Source organism: Natrix helvetica, assembly GCF_964273705.1.
Source record: "Natrix helvetica genome assembly, chromosome: Z".
NCBI lineage: Eukaryota > Metazoa > Chordata > Lepidosauria > Squamata > Natricidae > Natrix > Natrix helvetica.
In genome coordinates this window covers 91,730,777-91,755,070 of record NC_138554.1, presented here as the reverse complement: position 1 = coordinate 91,755,070, position 24,294 = coordinate 91,730,777, and the positions used below count along the sequence as shown (strand labels likewise).

General features: G+C 34.7%; 2 protein-coding genes across 6 annotated transcripts in view; both read right to left on the bottom strand.

Moving 5' to 3' along the window:
* NEK10 (NIMA related kinase 10) overlaps positions 1–10,441 on the bottom strand; it is a 177,301-nt gene extending 166,860 nt beyond the window's left edge. Inside the window, exons 1-7 of the mRNA XM_081933724.1 lie at positions 10,320–10,441; positions 8,853–8,990; positions 8,302–8,392; positions 7,957–8,017; positions 6,289–6,422; positions 3,664–3,762; positions 1,239–1,323 (exon numbers count right to left, since the gene is read on the bottom strand). Coding sequence (XP_081789850.1) covers positions 1,239–1,323; positions 3,664–3,762; positions 6,289–6,422; positions 7,957–8,017; positions 8,302–8,363 — 441 coding nt within the window. The 5' untranslated portion in view covers positions 8,364–8,392; positions 8,853–8,990; positions 10,320–10,441. The remainder of the gene's footprint in view (positions 1–1,238; positions 1,324–3,663; positions 3,763–6,288; positions 6,423–7,956; positions 8,018–8,301; positions 8,393–8,852; positions 8,991–10,319) is intronic.
* A 3,772-nt stretch (positions 10,442–14,213) lies between these two features.
* SLC4A7 (solute carrier family 4 member 7) overlaps positions 14,214–24,294 on the bottom strand; it is a 110,539-nt gene continuing 100,458 nt past the window's right edge. For 4 of the 5 annotated variants that reach the window (XM_081969821.1, XM_081969825.1, XM_081969824.1 and 1 more), the window contains 3 exons: positions 23,281–23,381; positions 21,359–21,466; positions 14,214–17,963 (listed from right to left, as the gene is read on the bottom strand). In XM_081969821.1, coding sequence (XP_081825947.1) covers positions 17,882–17,963; positions 21,359–21,466; positions 23,281–23,381 — 291 coding nt within the window. In that variant the 3' untranslated portion in view covers positions 14,214–17,881. The remainder of the gene's footprint in view (positions 17,964–21,358; positions 21,467–23,280; positions 23,382–24,294) is intronic. The other variant, XM_081969822.1, reaches the window with a different exon arrangement.

Here is a 24,294-nt window from a genome sequence, read left to right as displayed (position 1 = left end):
CTACCGAAATAGAGAAACACCCCCACAACATGAATAAACGTGACGATACCTCCCACCTACCAGACATCTGGAAACCAGCCCTAGTCAACAAACGAGCCCCACCCACCATCTAGGCCATTACAACATGAAACAACAATGGACACACAGCCAGCACCGATCAGCACCAATCTACCAATCATGATACAACCACACAACCAATCATTCCACCTACTGAAACAAAGCGAGCACTCCACACACACACACCAAGATTTATAGAAAGACGGCAGCTCCGATCACACCTTAAGCCCAAAACCCAGCCTGAAGATGGCGAGTGAGACCTCACTGAAACGTTGCCAAGGCAATTTCAATCTTACACGGGAAAAGACCCGAATACAACAAGGCCAGTATACCTACACCCATGAAAATCTATTGAAACATATATATACATTTTAAATAATTACTGCAATAAGCCTTGATTATTGGTTTTAGGGTCCTGCATTTGAGTCCATGTTGGCAAACAGAAAATTGGTTTAGACCAGGGGTTTCTAAACCTGCTGGCCAAATTCAGCCTGTGTGGTGCTTAGATCTAGACTCTTGAAACAGTTAAGGACCAGCCCATGGTGCCTCTGTCAGTGAAAACAGATTTCTATTTTCACTGGCAGAGGACTGCAGGAGGCCATCACAGCCGAAAACGGAACTCTTGATGCCCGTTTTCTATGGTAGAGCGTACCACACCCCCAACACAAATGATGTTGAGCTGGCTACACCCATTCCCCTCACCTCAAACACAACTCTGATGCGCCCTCAATGAAATCAAGATTGACACCTCTGTTTAGATCAATTTAGCAGAATTGAAAATCATACTGCTGCTTTGCTATATTAACCGCTTTGCTGAATTAATTGTTATTTATTTATTGAATAAAGTGCTAAAATGTTTTTAATGCTTTATTCAATTAATTCAATGTAACAAAAAAGAGCTCTTTTTTATGGACATGTACCTTACTGCAACAGTGAAAATAATAAGTTGCTTTAAATTATTTATAGATTTAGAGCAATGCTGACAAACTGAAAATGCACTCACCAAATCATTCCAAATTACCACGATAATCATAATATAATTTACTCACTAGATTGGACAAATGACATTAAGGAACTACTAGAAAAGCAACTCACTTGCATTAATAATTAACTAGTAGTTACAGTTGTGTTACAGAATTTAATGCTGAATGTTTTAAGAGGTAAACTAAAGGCAAGCCAACCTGATAGCATGGATCTCTCATTAATAATCTTATACAAATTAAAATTCTTAGAAAATGGACAGATGAAGCTCGGTTAGCCCATTCCCTGCAATAAATAAAAAATAATACCCCATATTAGTAACTCTAGGCCAATATATTCTGATTATACAACTTCATATTTTTATAATTAATAGTCAGACAATTACAGACAAGAAAATAACATCTCATAAACTGGATCCATACAAATAACTTATTCCAAATTATTGAACTTATTTTTAATTAAACTATATGCTGTTTACTATAGTATAAATTTAGAACAAAATTAAAACAAACCAACGTTATTGCTTTTAGATTACAAATCAGCTCTATTAACAGTAACACAGACTGAGTCTTTAAATATAATAAAATCTCAAGCTTATAGACCTCAGTTTAATGAGCTCAAGCAACCTTCATATAAAAAACACTTCTGATAGAAAGAGACATTTTCTCTGCAGTGCATCCTAAGTTTATGAATCAGAGGGATACAGGAAATCTTCATCCAAATCAATACGAAATATGTTGATTCTAAATTGAGCATTAATTCACTATTCAATAAATTCATCTCAATAAAACTTACTAAATAGAACTTTTTGAGCATTGTCCTTGGAAACGAATCATTATTAGTTTAGGCATCTGCCAAAGCTTGATAGCAATGGCAAAATTGAATCCAAATATACTACCCCAAATAATGGACAAAGTCCATTAACTCAACATTTTACAGATATTTCTGGGAAGGAATAAGTGGGATGAGTGGAGAAGCCACTAGAAAAATTGAGAGAAAAACTGGGAAGTAGGTATATAGATCAATAATAGCAAGATGAAGACTAAGGGATAGTACAATTTTAATCTCTTGATAGCATGCAAACTGCATCATAATGATGTCATTATGCAAATAAATAAATCACTGCAGAAAACATACTTTGAATGTGACAGACATTTGAAAGTAACAGATATTTTATACCTGCCACTTCTCCATCCACCAAGATATCAGTAGCTTCAACACTCAAGAAAAAAGCAAAAGTGGACTATGTTTGAACTTACCTTATGTGAAAAAAAATCCTCATTTTTATTTTTTTGCAAGTAATTATTTTTAAGTTTTAACACCTTTTAAATGCAAATACCTAACTATATGACTGTAAGACACATTTCAATTTATTTTCCTCTCACTCATTCCATCTCAGAAATAGCCGTGATTAAAATGACAGTTCAACGTTATGCTGGCCATCAAGTCAATTTCTAAAAATAATCTAGTAAAAAACAAAGGTGGTACTGCGAATAGCAGCAAGTATAGGATCAAAGTGAGTGTTAGCATTTTGGCTATCTGATCATGAAGCCTGAACACAGTCATTCTTACTCTAATCATCTCTCAGTTGGATGGCTGCAATGCCCTCTACCTTTGAAGAGTATTCACAGTATTCAGAAGCTACAGCTGATGCAAAATGTGGACAGTTCTGGAGTTCCCTAAGGTGAAATATAACACCATTGTTGTTCCCTCTGCATTGGCTATCCGTCTGGTTTTAGGTCCAATTCAAAGTATTGATCATCATCTTTAAAGACCCTTATTGCATGGGTCTAGGTTATCTGAGTAGCTATCTTGTCCCAATAGAATTATTTTGCCCCACATGGGAAGGGGCTTATTGTGAACCCCATCTATTAAAGAATTTCATCTGGTGAGGTCAACTAGAAGAGCCTTATCCATTGTGGCATCTGCACTGTGGAGCACTTTACCATCTGAGGTAAGATCTACTCTCACTCCCCTGGGGTTCCGAAGGGGCCTAAAAATATTAGTTTTGCTGGTTATTTTGCGGCTCTGATGGGGGGCTTTTCTTGCTGGAGATGGCTGTCAGAATAAAACGAAAACCTCACCTTCATTCTGTCTTTCTCTTTGGTCTTAGCTCATATGCAACATGTTGAATTCTAATTGTTTCTATATTTAGCTTTCTTTTCACATGGAAATGAAATAAGCAGCACAAAATTTAATAAATAAATAAAAACACTGCAACCTTCTTGGAGCTATCTAGAAACTGGTCAAATAAAGGAGAGCAAAACCTCTCATAAAACTTAGTAACATGACTTCCTTTCATTACTGGAAATCAAAACAATGCAATTCATGAATGAATAAATATTAAAATGAAGTTTCACTATCAAATATCAATAAATTATTATTTCTAACTATTTATGCTACAGTCCTCTATCAACCTGTTCCAATTAATTACTTACATATGAGTATCCATATATAGACATGCCTATAGGGTAGACAAATCACACAGAATCAATTTTTAGTCAGAACAGATCAAATGCTGTATCTAATTATATAAATTTATATATTTTAAAAACCCCAAATCTCTTCAATTTTGCAGACAAATACTTGTCTTTAACAAGTATACATATAGTCTATATTTCTTACCTGCAAATAAGCCGGTTTTTAACCAAAGCTACAAAGATATCTTGAAATAACTTGTGCTGTGGATGGTGACTAAAATTTCTTTCATTCTTGTAATTCATACTAAAGACACAAAAGGCAAACCAGATATTGCAAAAGGTTCAAATCAGAGTACGAAAAACATTTTAAAAATATCAATTACAGAAAATATATAGTCCACTCCAACCTATACCTGAAGTAAAAAACCCTACAATCATATTGCAGGTCAGGTATGGACTCATTGCTTAGTCTCAGGGGAAACACCAGCAGTGTCACTCCCTCTTCCTTCAATATTGCAACTATCTTTAGTGCTGTGTACTGTAGGAATTGTCATATATGCCTATTGGAAAATGAAATATGACTGACTCTGGCCTCACCAATTTAAGGGGTGGTAATACAACCATCCATTTGTCCCAAGATACCATTTAGCCAGCTACAAAAATATGCACAGCTTTCCTGTCAATCTTATGTCTGCTTATAACTCTAGTTCCTTGACTATCAAATAAAGGCAATACAGGTAATTCTCGATTTACGGTCATAATGGAGTCTTTCCTTACCCCACCAACTCCTGCTCTCCAAGATGCAGTCGTTAAACAATTATGTGGGTCGTTAAGTGGAGGATGGTGTGTGTCATGGGTGGGAAAGGCTCTTGGATGTCTGCCACAGGCTCAGACCTGTACAAGGCATCCCAAAGTCTCCTCCAGCCCATAACACCTCATATTTTGCTTCCTACCACACCCATAGCCCTTGGACCTGCTTCACCTCTGGTTCCTGGTGGTTGTTTTCCCACCAGGTCCCCACATGCCTTCCTCTCCACTGAGTCACTGCAGGGCCTAGGCGTCCTCCTCACCCCCTCATCACAATTCAATGCAGCTGTGTCAAAAAGGCAGCCACTTTTGGTTCAACAACAAACAAATTCATTCTGTTTCCATAAGCCAATCTGTGCAATGCTGCGGAAAGCTCTGAAGCTTTTGTCAGCCCTGGAGGCGATGTTTAACTTTGGATCTTCAGTGGATGGGCATGCTGTGGGAAATGGGAGGGGAGTTGGATGGAGACAGAGTAAGATGTATAGCCATAACAACATTCTTTTTCTGGGAGTCAAGGACGTTCACCTGTACCTGGAGAGGCGTAACTGAGAAACAACTCCAGTTGGGATGATGACCTAATTGGTCCATGTTATGGACATGTGGGTGCAGGGGAAGAGACTTTGACTTCACTTTGAGTAAGGGAAACCCGGGGCCTTTCAGTTTCGGCTTGTCCCAAATGTGCCAATATGACCTCTCTAATAAAAAGGAACATCGAGGAAAATGCCTGCCTTGTATTTCTGTTGGGAATGTTACTTGGAATCTGATAGCTTTCTGTTGTGGTGTACAAACTACATTAGGAAACCAGAACAAATCTCTGTGTCCCTGGGCCACGTAGAAATGTTCCAGAAATGGCTGCCTTTCCAGCCTGACTGCATTGAATTGTGGTCATTCAGAAAATAGTGGTCACTTAGGGATTGCACTAAATGGGCCAGCAAGATTGTGATCCATTCTGCTTTCCTAACGAGGTCTGCACAGCACTCAAGAAGCCCGTATCATTGCACTGACCACATCAGGGAAGCAGAGCAGGTTCAAGGCCTCTCAAGACAACTGAGAAGAATGTGGGAAGTTAAGTGGGAGGCAACGCAGCATTCCTGTGGTTTGTGATAATGGAAAATAACCATGAGGCCATTTGTAACTGGAAACAGGTCATAAATAGCTTTGGGGGAGGCTGCTATAAAACTGAATGGTGGTTGAGTGATTGGTAGTAAGTCATTAAATCTCTCATTTCCTTGTTGTGCAGTGAGGCAGGGACACTTTTTTAGTCGTAATGTACCATTTGTAGAATAGAATAAATATCATTCAATCAAGATCATTTTATAAATGATCACTGAAAATATATTTTCCATATGAATTCAGCTACTATAGTATCATTCTGTCAGCTGAAAGTACAAATGATTTTTCTACTCTCCCACCTTTAAATAAGACTTCAATAGTAGTTCCTCTACAAAGACAAATGAATATATATATACATACACACACACACACACACACACACACATGTTCACATGACTTAAAACTATAGAAATTCTACATTGTCTTCCATATGTGAGGCATCAATAGATTAATACAACAGTTATGCCTTAAATTCAGGTATCAGGAATAAGAATACTTAGTACATCACTGTTCTAAGAAGCTCTAGAATAGGAATGGACAACTTTTTCAGGCCAAAATCTCCTTTGGCCTTTCTAATAATGTACCAAAAATAGTGGGAGGGCTAAAAAAAAAAGCTAAATTGTACTTCATTATATAAAAATTATACAGAAGTCACATACATATGACTATTAATATTTAATACTTTTCCCTTGTGTCATACAAACAATTTCAATTTAGCAATAACTTCTGGAAGCTGCTGGAAACTTTGGAAAGTTCTTTAACTGTATTCAATGCTGTACTTTAATCATAATCAAACCTTTTGGAAATCTCATTCTCAAGTTTGTATAGATGCTTGAGAATAAAATTAAAAAATATTGAAAGTAAATGCATGCAAATACAATAACCCTTAACTCATTTCAATACATTATACCTGAAGTTTTCCAGTTCAACAGCTTCAGCAGATTCGTCCCATTGACCTCTATATTTCTCTTTGCAAGAGTTGCTAGAATATTGTTCAGACTTGGTCATATTATTATTAATATTTTCAAAGTTAAGGGCTGGCAACTGCAAATGCAAAACAGGGTTGACTGATAAGTAAATTACTTAATACAACAAAAATAATATCAATGATTGTCACTGGAATTCCATAACAATTATGGTAATAATGATATATTAAATATATATAATTGATACAATTATTATCATTCCCCTGCATTTAAGATTAGTCACTGATATTTGTTTAGATTATCTTTATACACAGACACCCAGAAACACACAAACACAATTTGGATTGTTGGAGGAAAATGCCAATAAATTAGAGCATTTAACTGAAAGATCAAAGAGAGCAGCTTCAATAAACTTCAACTTAGAACCTTGCTTTGAAGCCTGCCAATTGCCTCTGGGGGGGCAAAAGACTATACAGTAACATACAACCTGCTCACTGTAGAACTCTAGACAATTCTTGTCAGGTGAGCTGAGCCTAATGGCTGAAAATGTGGAAGCTAAGCTGCAGCCTTTCCTTTAGACTTTCTCTATGTATAGTATTTCATACATTTATGTAGCATAAATTTATGTGCATCTCACACAACAAAATAATCAAAAGCATAACAAAAACCATTAAAAATATAAAATATATAATTGTGGGACATGCATCCAATTTCACCAGCAATACATCCACTGTGCAGGCTCCATGACCATCTTAGGCCAGATGGCAAAGCCATGTTTTCAGGACCTTCCAGAGGATTACAAAGATCAGGGCCAATCTGACCTCAGGAGAAATGATGTTTTAAAAGGCAGATGGTATGGCAGAAAAGGCTCTTCTCCTGGGTCCCATCAAATAGTATCCTTTGTGATCAGGTTCCACAACTTGCTTTCCTGTCAGACTTCATGGGATGGAATAGATGTGATTGGGAAAAGGTGTTCCCTCAAATAACCTAACCTTATGCTATAGGGTTGAAATCATTACCAGCACCTTGAACTGAACCAAAAAGCAATCTACTTATCAGACAGCCCAACCTTAGTATAATAAAACAGAATAGAGACGGAGCTTCACATATTGACCTTCCTGAACAGAAAGCTGAAAATATGTAGAAATACTGGGGACAGTACTTTTATGTAATCCCTTGTGGGTATGTCAAATATTTACAATAGGGTTCTGTTTCACTAATGAATCTATTTCAAAAATCCATTTAAATCTAATCTAAGCAATACTGTCTCTTAAGATCCGATTCTAGTTCAATCAGTGTTTTTGGAATTTATACTACCTCATATTTTCAAAACTCTTAATGAAAACTGCTCTGGTAGAAATATGAAGCACTGAAACCCAAGACAGACATGAAATGATATTATCTAAAACTCTGAAAATCTTTTACTTATGATCAAACAAAATGCTAAAGCAACACAAAAGCAAACAGAACACAAAAACACAAAATAATTCATTATAAAACATAAGTATTTAGAAAATCTCACTGACTTCATTCTATGCAATTCATTCCATTTATTAGAGGAACTTGTAAGCATATTGAAACCATGGAATTCACTGTACAAGATTTGCTATTTTTTAAACATTGATTCAAACTATAGCAATTTGGAGAAGTACCTTTTGCTTGCTAGACTGGACATTTAGAAAGGCCAGAAGCCTTTTAAGATCAGAATAATCCCTAGGAGGAAATAAATTATATGCTTGTTAACAATATATAATTACCATATCATTATGAAATGTAATTTTATCCATGCTGTTCTGTAGAAAAAGAACTTTCTAATGCATCTTTCTATGAATTCCTGTCTCTGTCCACATTTATATAGACTTGTCAACCACAGCTATTTCTGTCAAACTTGGTGACCAGAGAAACAGTAACCATGTAACACAATGTTCAGACTACTTTATTTAACTGCTGGTGCAAATGCAGGAGATATTGCTGACATTTAGTGAAAAGTACTATACCTTTGAGATTTAGTATCTGCTGCCTTTTCTCTGGTCTTCACCTTCTTGAGTTGATCAGGCATTTTATACCCTCAAGGCATCAGAATTAATTCTTAGGGGAAATAAATGTAAAAAATAATATTGGTTCGTGGACATTTGAAGAACAATGGGAATATAATTTCGGCAACTGGAGGAAAAGAAACAGCTGGTTGAAAAAGTAATATATAATAAAACCTATGCTAAAATATCAGCTCATGAAATCATATCTAAGTGGAATTTATTCTACCTTTGAATTTTAAGTAGTACATCAGGTTGTTTATTTATTGTAAGATTTAGATTATACTTTTCCTTTAAAGGTAGAAGGAAACTCACATGGGACCTTTTTAATTTAATTGCCATTAACAGAAATTCTGTGAGATAGATTGGGTTGAAAGAGATCTGCTAAAATGCTCGAAGCATATTTCCCTATATAAATACAGACCAAAACCTGTGTTTGTTTGGTCCTAATCCAATAGTTTAACCATTACAACATACAGTATATGCTTTCAATTTACGAGTTCATTTTAAGATACCTCTCCATTTTGAGCAGTGGTTTCTAATGTAGAATGGCAGGGATTGCAACAAGCCCACAAGGAATTCAGATGTGGAGAGCACAGAACTAGTTGAGCAGATCTTGTAGTTTTGAATGTAAAATCTTCTGTTATTGATTTCTGCAGAAAAAAGTCAACAGTCTGCAGAAGATATACATAACTATTGGCCATATCTATTACATCTTTTAAAAAGGTAACATTCTACAAAGTTCCCCCTCACTCTGTAAATAAGGAAATGATAATTTAAATGTGTAAGTCCTCAAACCTTTGTACACCTTAATATAAAAATGTATTTTTGAATGATAAACAGAAAAATGATAGTATATCTTCACACATACAGAGTTCTAAAGTAATACTTTATTGCTCTAATTGCATTTTTTCATCCATATCCATTCATGCATTTAAATCAGACATTCCCAGGGACAGAGAACTCTCAATGTCAAGCTTGACTTCTGATGGTTGCATCCATCTAGTTTTCTTAGCAGTGTCATGGAAGAGAAGTATTATTGTCTTCCATTATATTTGACTTCCTGTATAACAGTCCTGGATTTCTCAAGGCATTCACCACCTGTTGGCATCTGTTTAGCTGATCCTGTTTAGCTCCTGAAATTAGTCAAGGTCAATTACTGATATGGTGTATATACTTATAGAAATAGATGTGATATTCTAGACTGCACTGTAAGGTAGGTGACATCCAGCAAGCGAGCAAATACTGAATTGCCTTTGCACTGCTGACTTCTGAAATAACTAGATCCAGCTTTCTAGCAACACATTGCATCACCATCTTAAATTATTTGTAAAAACAATACAGGCAGAACACAAATAAATACATTTTATAGTACTTATAAAAGTACTATAAATGTATGTATACTACATATGGTTAACTGGTTATCTTTTTCAAATCTACACTATAGGTCTCCTATAAAGAAACAGGTGAGAAATCTTTAAAGAATGGAGCTCCCCCCCCATTTTTTAAAAATGCAATTCTTGATAAAAAGAAATGGTAGATTGTACTCCTTACATATTAAATTGAAGCCCTCGTTTATATACACAGTATACGTTTGTCTTTCTTAATCTGAGCCCATCTGTATTATAACCATAGAGGAGGCCGTGTTCCTTATTTACTCGGCCGAATAGGTTCCACAGAAGTTTATTATAGCTCAGTTAAGTCACCTCTTCTTTAAAGATGCCTCAAAGCTGTTCCCAGTTTTCAGTAAAAGAAAAGCCACACACTCTTCCATGCATATGCACATTAGTTTCATACGCGCCGATGCTAAATCTCAGGCCGTAAAAGGATTTTGAAGAACGGCCAGCGTAGTTTTCCACAATCTCCGCGGTTTTCCTTCTAATCGCAAAACAAGAGGCTGATCTCAGAGGGGGGGTGGAGGGGGCAGAGAGATGGAGCACGATAGCTCTTCCCAATTTTGGGGCCGCCATTCTATCACTCACCTGCTTGGAGTGTCAATGTTCACACCGTAGCAGCCCTCTTGTTTATTATTTATCTTTGTAGTAATAATTAGACCAATGTTTGATTTTAAGCCCAATAAAATGGTCCAGTCCGCCGAGCGATCAAATCCGCAAACTCAGGAACCAATGAAAATGCGCCTTTTCCCTAAAGGTCGCTTTTTAGAACCAATGATTAAGCTCCGTATAAAAGGGCCGAGAAGGTTCCGGGACAACGACTAACACTACCGTTGTTGTCATAGCAACGGAGAAGCCGCGCGGCTAGAATCCAAAAGAACGATTCTAACACAGCGGCCCTTTGGTGTGCGTAAGAACGGTGACATCAAACCGCGAATGAAGGGAAACTGTAAAAGGGAAGATGATCGTACTCTTCCTAAGCAGTAAAAATTGGGTGATAAATCTATATCATTATTTTCAACCTTGGCAACTTTAAGTTGAATGAATTTCAACTCCCAGAATTCTCTAGTCAGCTGCTAAGGAATTCTGAGAGTTAAGTCCATTCCACACATCTTAAGGTTGCCAAGGTTGAAAAACACTAGTCTATATATTTCGTGTAATTGGGCGAGCCCAGGAAGTAGGTACTCTCTCCAGCACCTAATTTATAAACGTAGGGTGTGTCAAATTTTACAATTTCTATTTCCAAATATTAGGGGTGCTCGAAATCTGTGTCATGTCTTGTAAAGATATTGTTTAATATAATGTAGATGTACTTGGTAGGTAACAACATAATTACCATAAATTTTTAATTGTTTGTTTGTTTGTTTCATAAGTATCTTTCTTTACAAACTTAAACAATATTTTCCAGTCATGGATGCTTCTCTGAAAATTCCCCCTTTCCACTGCTCCTGGCATATATTTACAATGTTTCTTTGACTTTGTCTGCATATCCTGTCTTACAACATATTTCTGTCTTATCTACAGTACTCAGTTCCTGTTTGATTAAAAAAAATCTGCATCTGCTAAGAATGTTTCTGCTGAATTATTTCCCAAGTACTGTTGCCTTCACTGAAGATTCAGTGTAAAAACTATTAGACCCTTCTAATGTTAAATTTGATGCCATAACATCACAGGGGACTTCTAGTATGTTTCTTTTTTAACCTTTAGATGATGTTTGAAATCCTTCTCTGTTCGCTCCCATAGTCTTGTATGATTGAAGGTTTTTACAGGATCAATCTATCTCAATGATATTACTTGTTACTGTTGCTCTGAGGAAGAACACACATGCACTCCCAAAGTGGAGATTTTTAATTACTTGTTTTTTTTTAATTTACCCCCTAGTGGAGGTCAAATAATTAAAATTAAATAACATGAAGTAATTAAAATTATTCATGGAGACCTTGAGTTCTAGTTCCGCCTTAGGAATTAAGCCAGCTGGATGAATTTGGGCCAGTCACTCTCTTCAGCCTCAGGAAATAAGCAATGATAAACTGCTTCAAAAATCCTGCCAAGAAAACTATAGGTGGTTCTTCAAGCAGTTACTAGGAGTCAAAACTGACTTGAAGGCATATACACAAAAAGCTACTCTGAAAACTTTTGTTTTGAAAGGCACCATATGGAGTTTTTAAAATTAAAATTGGATAGACTATAGGCCTAGATCTTATCATAAATTGTTCCTAAATGCCTAAAAAACATGAAGTCTTTATCGGTATTCCACTCTCATCCACATATTGACAATTTTCAATTTTGTTTGTGTATCGCCAGACCAGCTCTTTAATCAAATAGCATTTTAGATGGAATTGTTAATCTCTTGTCAAACAGTTCATTTCTTCCTATTATTTATGCTGAGAAGTACCATCACTTATTTCTCCTCAGTACTAAATAGTAGGTAATGCATATAATGTGTGAGCATTTATTATATCACACAAATAAATCACCATATGTTTTACAGGCATGTTCGTTTTTCTATTACCAGTATGAGTAAACATAAACTTCACCTCTAGGAATCCCTATCAACATATTTGAAGAGAGCATTAGTTCTTGCCCAAGGAATCTATTCCTTTGTAGGAATGAGTGTCTATTCCAGGAATATGATTGTAGAAATGATGGTCTTTTGCTATTTCTTTCACAAAAAAATTATCCATCAATCTCATTTCTCTTACCAGGATTTTCAGGAATTAAGTTTTCTCCCTTCAAACTAGAGGACTGGGCAAACTTCTCAACAAAGCACAAGATAATTCACACTTTCTGTATATTATGCATTTGCAAGTTAATAGCTGCCAATCATTCAAATCTTTTTTTCTACTACCAGTCCCACTTATTATTTTTGTGACTCTGTTAATGTAATGGAACACATTTATTCCAGATTAGTGTTACTAATGAAACATTACTAGGAACAATAGCCTATATAATTTCACTTTGCTAATCAATTTTTAATTGCAATTAGGCACAATTTTAAATGTAGTTTATATTTGTCAACCACTTATTCAGCAACTGTTCAAAGTTGTGATGGCACTGAACAAATGATAATTATAACCAGTCCTTGAAGTTCCAACCATTCTAGTACTGACATGGCATGTGATTGCGATTTGGAAGCTTGACAGCTGTCTCACATTTACAAAGGTTAAACCAATGATCACACAATTGCCATTTGCAACCTTCCCTGCTGGCTTCCCATAAGCAAAGTCAATAAGGAAGCCAGCAGGGAACATTGCAAGTCAATCTGGTAAGTCTTCCTGACTTTCTTTCACTTATGCCACACACTGTCCATCTCCCTGTCTTGTCCTGTTGCACCATCCATCTTCTGGCCTGCCATTCTGCCAGATGACTTTGCTTTTAGGAAGCTGGCAGAGAAGGTAGCAAATTGCAATTGTATGACTGTGGGATACTGCAACTTTGTAAGTACAAGCCAGTTGCCAAGTACCAAGATCATCATCATCATGAATGCAGGATGCTGTGGTGGCCAGAATTCCAAAGACTGATGATAACCATCATTTATTCAGCAACATTGTAGCTGAAAAAAAATAACTTTTAGCCAATTGAAGAGGGATATGAATTTCAGTGTTTGCCCTGCCAGCCTTATGGTGTAAGACAATGTTGGGAACACATTGTGGGATTTGAAATAAACCCCTTAAGTATTTAGACTGTATTCTCTCTAAAAAGATAAATGAGCTATATGACTCCAAGAAAAATTAATATCCCAGATGTAATCCAAAATTCATGTCTGACCATAGGCTAAAAATTAGCAAGCAGAACCCAGATACCCTTTTTATTGATTTGAATTATCAAAACTAAATCTATCCTTTGTGATTAATACTTGACAATCTATAAATAAAACTAAAGTCAAGATAGGGTCCAACAACTGAATAACAACAACTTAAGTTGTGAAACAAGACCTGCTATTTCTGAGCTTGCTTTGGGAGATCACTACATTAGCAGACTCATATTAATGGTCAGACCCTCCCTCAGAAACTTATTTTCTATTGATAAGGTTTTTTTATTTGTTTCAGTCCTGGCAGGTGGGCTTCTATCCTCCTCCTCAGGTTGGCTGAAATATTGACCTAGCTACTGATTCCTAAACATTTGTTTCTCTTCAGTGCTTGGTCAAGCCTAGAATAAGACAATTCTTTTCTTGTTTCCTAGAGGGCTGGTGTGGAAAGGAGAAACTAGTTTATAGTGATGGAGTGAAGATGGCAAGGAAACCTAATTGCTAGTTGTTGTTCACTCTCAGAATAATAGGCCCTCAGAGAAAGGGTTCTTTCCCCCCTCATTAGAAATATTAATCCTACAGGTACAATGGCTATGGAGATTCTCAGTCAGAACTGAAGAAACTTCTTGGATGAAAGGCGAAACATCTTCAAAGAAAAAACAGAAAGTCCAGATGCCTCTTTAAAAAGCACCTTTGGTATAGGTACAGTGTATATTAAAAAAGTAACTCGAGTCTTTAAAAGCATGACATTTTATTGCTTTTTTTCAACCTTTTCAAATATTACAAAAAATAGTCATTAAACAAATGATAAAACATTGGATTTTTCCCGATTACATATACTGTAGAATTTTGTTGGCATTATATAAAAGAATAAAATATTATCTCTAAATTCAAACTGTGTAACTTTGGATATAAGGATTCTGTAAGAAAATGATGTATGATTAAAAAACCATTATATAAATTGGAATATACTGTGGAATTACACCTCAAATCAAAGTAGATGGTTTTGTTCAGGAAGCAACTCTGAACATTTGGAAGACACTTGCAAAACAAAGTATCAGTGACAAAAGGGAAGTTTTGAAAGGATGCATCTGCTAACCAATAAACTGCATTTATAAAAACCTGTCCATTAAATAAGTTATTCTAAGATTGCAAAACAGTGACAATATATGCTAAATAAGATTTTTTTAAAATTTTCACACTAATTATAACCATTTTCCTGTTCTTGATAAATTTTCTAAAAAGTAATTTAAAAATTCAAAATAGTAAAATCACAGGACAACATTTTGTATTAATACAAGTATCTATGGACATTACACACCTATTCATTCATGAAATTAAAGGGTTCTTCATAATAATTGTGCTGTAACACGTTGAACCTATATTAATCATTCTAACAACCATTACATTACTGACAAAAATATATCAAAAGAAAATAACATTCAATACATTTTACTAATAGCCAACATGCACTATGTTGGGGACATAACACAATTAATTAACAAACTCTTTTAAGCAATGAAGACCCATGAATATTTGTGATGCACCAGTTATTTGACATTACAATTATAGTTGGAATTTTTACCAAACAACATTGTTTATAAGACTACCAAACACAGAAATAAATTTAATTAAAGTAAAAGAGGAAAATATCATATTGGATGCTAAGTAATGTACATGCTTTGAACACTATCTTACATAATTTATTGATTGCCTTGAAAAACTGAATAATTTGTTTTTAGTATAGTTAATGTGAAATATAGAAATTAAGCATGTGTGTGGGGGGGAGTGGTTCATGAGTTCCCACAGACTCATGAAAAAAAGTGTTTGTATTCTGTTTATGACATTAAACAACTTTAAACAAAATGTTTACATAGAATTGAAATTCAGATATTCTGGACTGAAAATGTGTTGCTTTAAAGAACAGAAAAAGTACGTTTCCTCAGATTGCTTTGCAGTTATTGCCACTAAATCAGTCTGTATCTAGAAAACAGTCACTTAGTGGAACTAGTATTCTCATAGTGGGAATATACTGGCTATAACTAGATTTCACTCTCAGGTGAATTAGTAATCAGTAATGTTACTCATTTATAGCTTTTAGGGCAATATTTATATCTACATACAATAAGATATGTATTTTATGGTTTGGCTTTACTACTATAATTTTATTTATGGAAAAAGAAATAATATTTTACAACATACAATAAGCAGAACATTATAAATTAGCCCTGGAGTTTTAAACATCATATTTGGACATCTGCTATAAAAAAATGTGTAATAATGAATTAATAAGCAGTATTTAAGCAAATAATGTAAACTACACTGCAAGTCATGTTATCTCTGTCATTAGGAATTATTTTACATAATTAGCAAATAAATAATGAGTTTCAATAATTTTCAGATATTTATTTAAATTAACTTATTAATGCCCTTTGGCATTGAACAGCATTATTGAATGTCAGGCATTTGAAAACAAAGGGTTAAAATTCAAAACAATCTAAGTCTTTGTAAATTTCTACACATGGCTCTGAACACAAATATTTGTAATAACAAAAGACAAGAATAATTAATTTGGACTGCTGTCAATTCTTATGAACATGATTCACTTGCCTACACTAAATAGCAAATTTGAAATGTAATTTCAAAGATAAGATACAAACAAATATGATTTTTAAATAAAGAAAAGTGCATATTTAAAAAAAAACCTAAGGCACATGCTGTGCAAGCACTCAGGAATGAAAATATTATCCTGTTTCCAATATGTCATATCAAATCCAAAATATAATAATATTAATTTGATTGTTTTGGGGCATTAGATTTTAACATACTTGGGTACAGATTTCATTTTTTTCTTTGTTTGCTCAGCTTTATATTTGAGCATTTCTGAGAATGAGGGCCCTTTTTGACAACTGTTAATTTTATTTGAAATTCAATAAAATCCACAAATTGAGTTAACTATATTCAAGAATTTGCTTTTACCAGAATTCTAGACGTTGCCAAATGAAACTACAAATCTTGCATCCCTAACTTGCTTCCAAAAAAAATAAGTTCAACAATATTGGGATGCTTACACATTGCAATGCCTCTTCTACACTGTAAGATTTTTTTTAAAAAATCTTTGGTGCACTGTAAACCAGAGAACCTTCAGTTTCAGTTTGAAATTAAGTTATATGTATTTTCTGTTACAGTTTTCACACAACCATATTAAAATAGATGTTTACATTAAAATGTTTCTCTTCAGAACTGATCTAAAAAACTTAACATTTTAGAGAATCTTATTATATGTCTTATTATAAAATTGGTAAACAGGTACTATTTAAGCACAATCAAACCTTATTCATTTCATATATGGTGTGCTGAAATCTATAATGATAGAACAAAAACACAGGGCTTAAACATTAAACAGATAAAACTCAGCTGCATCCAGCATTGTATATAAATGCTTTTATTGATCTAAGACAAATATGCTTTGGAAAACATATTTTAAAATTTACCATAATTTTAAAACAATTCTGGTTTTATTTCCTTGAACTGAATGTTAAAATGATGGGTTCAAGAACTTACATAAATTTATTTTCAATGTCTAGTAGCAATAAAGTTTATGTAAGAGAAATCAACTCTTAATGTAAATCCAGATGTTCTGATACATCATTACTAGAAAATTTCCATTTATATGATATAAATTTCTTCCCTCTCCTACAGTTACCAATCATCAAACTCCAGCTCTCTGGAATATATTTTTAGGATGCCCTAGAGAAAATTAAAACTTAATTTACAAAAAGAAAACCATAATCATGTTTAATCTTATTGAAAGGCAGTCTAAATAAATGCCAATCTAGACTTCTATATTTAAAAAACTGCTTTATTCTTTCAGTATAATCTGCTCTTGTGGTTTGTGAATTAAAAAATAAATCTGACAAGTTGACTACTACATATAAGACTTATTTTTTTAAAAATGCAATACAATGGTGTTTAACAGTACAACAGGAAATAATTCATATACAAATGCAATCCATAAAATAATATCAAATAAAGGCTGAAATACTGCAATTGCATATGTATGATTTGTTCTTATAAACTGGCATAACATTTGCAAAAACCCAACTAGTAAATGCCTGATAACAGGACATTTGTATTTAAAATTATATAAAAATATCACATACAATGCAAACCAATAATTTATAGTTAAAAATGATCTTTGAATTACTGATAACTAAAAAAGAAATTACTTTTCCTATTTAAAAATTGAAACAAACATTCCACTAAAATAAATATTTCCACAGTGATAGACATTTCTTGTTGGAAAATCTCACTGCTGTTCGCATAAGTACCTAGTACTTAAAAGAAGCTGTAAAGTCACCCTCTTTCAATATATCCTATAAAATAATATCATTGTTTACCTCTATAATGAGGTTTCAGCATCTACATACTTTAGTTCAGATGTTTTTCCAATGTCTATTTTCACACATGACTCATTTTCAGGGCTGTTAAGAAAAATTCATAGTTAAAAACACCAAGACAAGGGTATTAATGATATATATTGATATAAATTCGCATATTGCTAGGAGCATACAGTGGGGCAAAAAAGTATTTAGTCAGCCGCCAATTGTGCAAGTTCTCCCACTTAAAAAGATGAGAGAGGCCTGTAATTGGCATCATAGGTAGACCTCAACTATGAGAGACAAATGTAAAAAAAAAAACCAAAACAATCACATTGGCTGATTTGGTCACCTACAAACAAGCAAGATTTCTGGCTCTCACAGACCTGTACCTTCTTCTTTAAGAGGCTCCTCTGTCCTGCACTCATTACCTGTATCAACGGCACCTGCTTGAACTTGTTATCAGTATAAAAGACACCTGTCCACAACCTCAAACAGTCACATTCCAAACTCCACTTTGGTGAAGACCAAAGAGCTGTCGAAGGACACCAGAAACAAAATTGTAGACCTGCACCAGGCTGGGAAGACTGAATCTGCAATAGGCAAGCAGCTTGGTGTGAACAAATCAACTGTGGGAGCAATAATTAGAAAATGGAAGACATACAAGACCACTGATAATCTCCCTTGATCTGGGGCTCCACGCAAGATCTCACCCTGTGGGGTCAAAATGATCACAAGAACGGTGAGCAAAAATCCCAGGACCACATGGGGGGACCTAGTGAATGACCTGCAGAGAGCTGGGACCAATGTAACAAAGGCTACCATCAGTAACACACTACGTCGCCAGACTCAGATCCTGCAGTGCCAGATGTGTCCCCCTGTTTAAGCCAGTACATGTCCTGGCCCATCTGAAGTTTGCTAGAGAGCATTTGGATGATCCAGAAGAGGATTGGGAGAATGTCATATGGTCAGATGAAACCAAAATAGAACCGTTTGGTAGAAACACAACTCGTCGTGTTTGGAGGAGAGAGAATACTGAGTTGCATCCAAAGAACACCATACCTACCGTGAAGCATGGGGGTGGCAACATCATGCTTTGGGGCTGTTTCTCTGCAAAGGGACCAGGACAACTGATCCGTGTACAGGACAGAATGAATGGGGCCATGTATCGTGAGATTTTGAGTGCAAACCTCCTTCCATCAGCAAGGGCATTGAAGATGAAACGTGGCTGGGTCTTTCAACATGACAATGATCCCAAACATACCACCCGGGCAACAAAGGAGTGGCTTCGTAAGAAGCATTTCAAGGTCCTGGAGTGGCCTAACCAGTCTCCAGATCTCAACTCCATAGAAAAACTTTGGAGGGAGTTGAAAGTCCGTGTTGCCCAGCGACAGCCCAAAAACATCACTGCTCTAGAGGAGATCTGCATGGAGGAATGGGCCAACATACCAGCAACAGTGTGTGCCAACCTTGTGAAGACTTACAGAAAATGTTTGACCTCTGTCATTGCCAACAAAGGATATATAACAAAGTATTGAGAGGAACTTTTGATATTGACCAAATACTTATTTTCCACCATAATTTGCAAATAAATTCTTTCCAAATCAGCCAATGTGATTGTTTGGGGTTTTTTTTTTTTTACATTTTGTCTCTCATCGTTGAAGTCTACCTACGATGCCATTATAGGCCTCTCTCATCTTTTTAAGTGGGAGAACTTGCACAATTGGTGGCTGACTAAATACTTTTTTGCCCCACTGTATAGCAAGGTTTAACCTATAAATGCCTTTTTAATTAAAAAAAAGTTATACATTCTAACAATACAACCTTAGTATCTTCTTTAAAGGCTAGCAAGTTTGGTAGAACATTCTTTTAGATAAATGAATATGATTTAATAATTAAAAAAGCATCACAATGATTCCTACTTTGTGTATCATAGATACATATTTAGAAATGTAAAATAAATTATTTGACTTTTGTGTTATCATCCAGTATAACCATTAGAATATAAAGCTCTTTGAATTATCAGAATTCAATGAAATTCGGATGGATGGATGGATGGATGGATGGTATGTGGATGGATGGATAGATTGTAGATAACAGACAGATAAGACAAACAGACAGACATATAGGGCTGTACTTCAAATACCCAGTAGCAAGTGATAGATTTATGAGTAATTCAGAAGCATGGATTGTTGTAATGTCTGAACTCAAGACTTTGTAATTGTGTTGGCTATTATAGCCAAATTTGCAGGTCATTTGAAAAAATCAGCTAAAGTCACTGTATACTGTACTACAGAGGGGAAATGAAATTATGAAGTTGAATGATGAGTGAATCAAACAATTGTTAAGATAAAGGAAGTTTTCACATAATATGTCAACCCAGAAATACTATATATTTACAGTGAGTCTCAAATTCACCCACTCAAATGTGTAATACTAAAATTAGAATAATGAACAAATTTAAATTATATGAAAGAAAACTGGAATATTTTGTATCAAGAAAAAGCAATGTACTAGTAACTAGAATCTTTTTTTGCAACTCAAACAATGGCCACAAATAATATAACCAAAATTTGCCAGCATATCCCAGAAATATGGCAGCACAATTTGTAAAACATGTGCTTTAAGGCAGAGCATTCTTCAGTCAGTGACATTGCCACATCAATCTCTAAAGCTCTATATTTTTAAGGCTGAAAAGAAATATTGTCACTGCACACAAACAACATTGTCCACCATTATTTTATGTAATTTGGAGCAGAGTTCTTAATGTATAGTCAAAGAAACCATGTTATTCTCAAGCAAAGAGTTTATATTAGTCCAAATTTTCTTTCAGCAATATATTATTATTCATTTTCCAATATATTTATCATGTAACATAATGTGTTATCATTTGAGAACATTCTAGAGCACATTACCTGTCCCATTCAAAGCACTATAGTAAAAATGTATCCATTTTGTTAATAAGGATATTTGATTTTCAGTTTTGCTTATTTGTGGTAAAATGTATCCTCTTTTTGTTATACCCCATCATTCTAAACAGCTGCTTAACGTAAGTTGTTTGGTATATGTTTAGGGCAGTGATTGCAAACTCATGTCATGCATGTGAAAAGTGAAACACAATAATGTTTTGGATGACATACCAGCATTCACTAACACCTGACAACAACTATTCTTAAAAACATGACTCATTTTTACACTAGGGAGGGTGAGCAAGAATGAGTTGTGCTTGGGGAACATCAAGAGAATGCTTTTTAAGTGGCAGCAGGGCATTAGGGCTGAAATCGAGGTGTGGGACTCTACTTCAGGCCCATCCTTGGCACCACTGGAGTGGAGATGTGTGTGACATGCCAGAAAAGTCAAGTTAAGCATTTTCTGAATATTTGACACACCAAGCCCAAAAGGTTCGCCAACATTAGTTTGGTATATAAATTAACAACCAGCTCCGTTTTCATTCTAAACATATAAAGCAAAAGCAAAATCATAAAGCATGATTAATCTACCTCAAGTTAGATCTTGTTACTTTGGCATTCTCTGTGTTCATGGAAAGAGCCTTCCACTGTGCAGTTTTGGCCATTTCATCTGATATGTTTACCACAGAGGGGTCAATGCTGGGTAATAAACACACACTGATTAGTTCTACATGCCTTACTAAACCATTAATGAGGTGTCATACTCTACCATTTTAAGCCTTGATTATGTTTTTTGCATGGGTACTAGAAAATATTGCATTATTTCATTTTAACACTAAGAATCTCAATGTTAAAAATAATCCACGTTCCAGTTCAGTGTTAGTTCTAAATTAGTCTATGAAAATAGGTAATTTCTAATGGTCTGAACCACATTATAATAGAAGATAGGAAAAGTTTTTTGAAAGAATCACTTTTACCTATTTTCTCTACCATGTATCTTTTCCTGGAATTACTATAGACTCATGGATGCCTATATACCAGCAATCATTTTCCTCTGTGGGCATCAGGCTCCATGCAATAATAAATTAAATGTGTATATTTTTACTCTGCTTCAAAGCAAAGAATAGAAAGGTAAACTGGACATTAAGAAAGGGAAGCATTTTTACTACTCTGCCCTCTGATAAATCAGTATTTTGTGACCTGCCATGCTAATGATGGCAAACTTTCTGAGAATAGGCACAACTCTAAGGTATTCATTTTGTAGATATATTCACAATATAATACTACATCGAATGGAATTGGTGTTATTGCTTTAGGAAAATTAAGAAAAACATTGTTATAAAACTAACTTAACTATATGATCAATATATTAGCAGAGATACTTCAAAAGTAAGTTTCTTAAGTGTGTTATTTCATTCCATCTTATTTTCAACTGATAGTATAACTGGACAGGTGTTGTTCCTGAATTGATTAAGGAACTTTATGAGCTTTAGTATTCCAGAAAAAATCAAGTGAAAAATGTGCAGTTAATGCACAATACCATTTTAATAGCTTGTGTTAAGAAAGGATAGAAAACTGGCAATAAGCAGTTCACGATACATATTTTTATTAACTTGAGAAGGAAAATAATCCATAGTTATAACTGTTTTCAGCAGAAAGTCAAAGCAAGAATAAGCATTATAGCTTCCAGACTAACCACAGTTACTCACTTGGTATTAATTTTTCATGAAGAAATAGTCATACTTTAAAAAAAAATCAAATTTATTTCAGTCTAAAAATGCTAAAATATTGAATCCAAGTAGTAGCAGATCATATAAGGAATATTAATTTTAAAAATGGTAAACAGATGTTTATTTGGGGAATAATAACATTTCTAATTTGATAGTACAGGAAGGGGTGGTTCTGTGTAAGTGGTGGGCAAGAGTACATGTACAGCTCCATTACCACAAGTGGCAGAAACAACTGCCCGCTCTCATACAAATGGAGTGTAGGCACATGCGCTCGCCCACTGCTCATGCAAATGGAGTGCAGCACACATTTGCTCACTGCTTATGCAAATGGGGATGCAAGTGCACACTCACCCATCACTTCTGCAGCCCAGTTCCAAACAATTCAAGTTCAGGTAGTGGGCCATGGCCTGGGGTTTGGGGACCCCTGTTATAGCACACAGCCAATGTTATTTATACATGTGAAAATAGGGTTCAGGCTTTCACTAAATGATAAAAGTCTCAGTTTAATATCTTCAGTATCTTCCACATTAACTATGCACAATAACAGATAAGACAGAACTAAAGAAAGTTCTTCATATAGATACAGTTGACTGGTATGGAGTCATCTGATCTGTTCAAAATATTCATTAAATAAATAACATGTAGTGCACTATGGTGATACATGCAGCTACTTTGGTCCTCTTTCACACCATAATTAATTTAGATTATACAAATATCCTTCAGAATTAAATTGAATAAGCCATTATATAAAATAAAATTTAAAATAATAGGTAAATACAACACCTGTATTTTATAGCTTTCACAGGAATCTGTAATACGTCACTTCTTTCATATGGAAGGTGTACAGTTTCACTGTCCACTGCCTGAAACATTCGTTCCGCTTCCTGGAAGTTATATATAATCCAATACAGGTTTACCAAATTTTGAATAATAAGAGAAATGCAAAAATGAATTTTGTATTTTATCAACATAGACCTAAAAGCAAGCATTTTGGAAACTGCATAGTAACAGATTTCACCCAACATTTGGGGAACAAAGAATGAAGGGTTGTGAAGAATTCAAGCCAGAAAATTATACTCTAGTCTCCTCTTAAGAAAACTCCTACTTGTGCAAATTAACAAGCCATTGTATTATGGCACTCAAATTAAGGTCTACAATAGCCACCAAAAAAAGAATATTTTTTTTTACTGTTTGAATTTTTGCCAACAACCAGAGATGTGAAGAATTTTTCATTATGGACCATTTAAACTCAGAAATGGGTCATTCTGAGTACAGATAAATTTACTTAACTAATTAGGAAATTGTCTAACCTTGAAATGGCCCTATTCTAAAATGTCCTGGTCACACAGAAGCGGCTCATTTTGAGGTCAGGCCATTTTAAAACAGTTCTAATACAATTACTTCAGGACAAAATAGTCTATTCCTAGGTTACTGTGTTATATGATGAGGTATTTCTAACTGTAAACCCCTTGTAATGGAAGATACTATAGTACACATTGTCTATGTATTACATCATTTCAAATCTATTGAATTTTCCTTTGACCCTTGTGTTATTTATACAAACACATTAAAATGTATGCCAACAAACATAACAGTGACTTTACTATGTAACAGTGAATGTACTATGTATCATTTACAAATTTCTAATTTGCAATATTAGTCATAGAGAAATGTTAGTACATTTCATTCCAAATATACTTATATTAGCTATTAGTTCACATTTGTTTATATCCTGACTACAACATATATTTTCTGAAATAATTTACTATGGCTTGTTTATTGTAAGATTATCCTGAA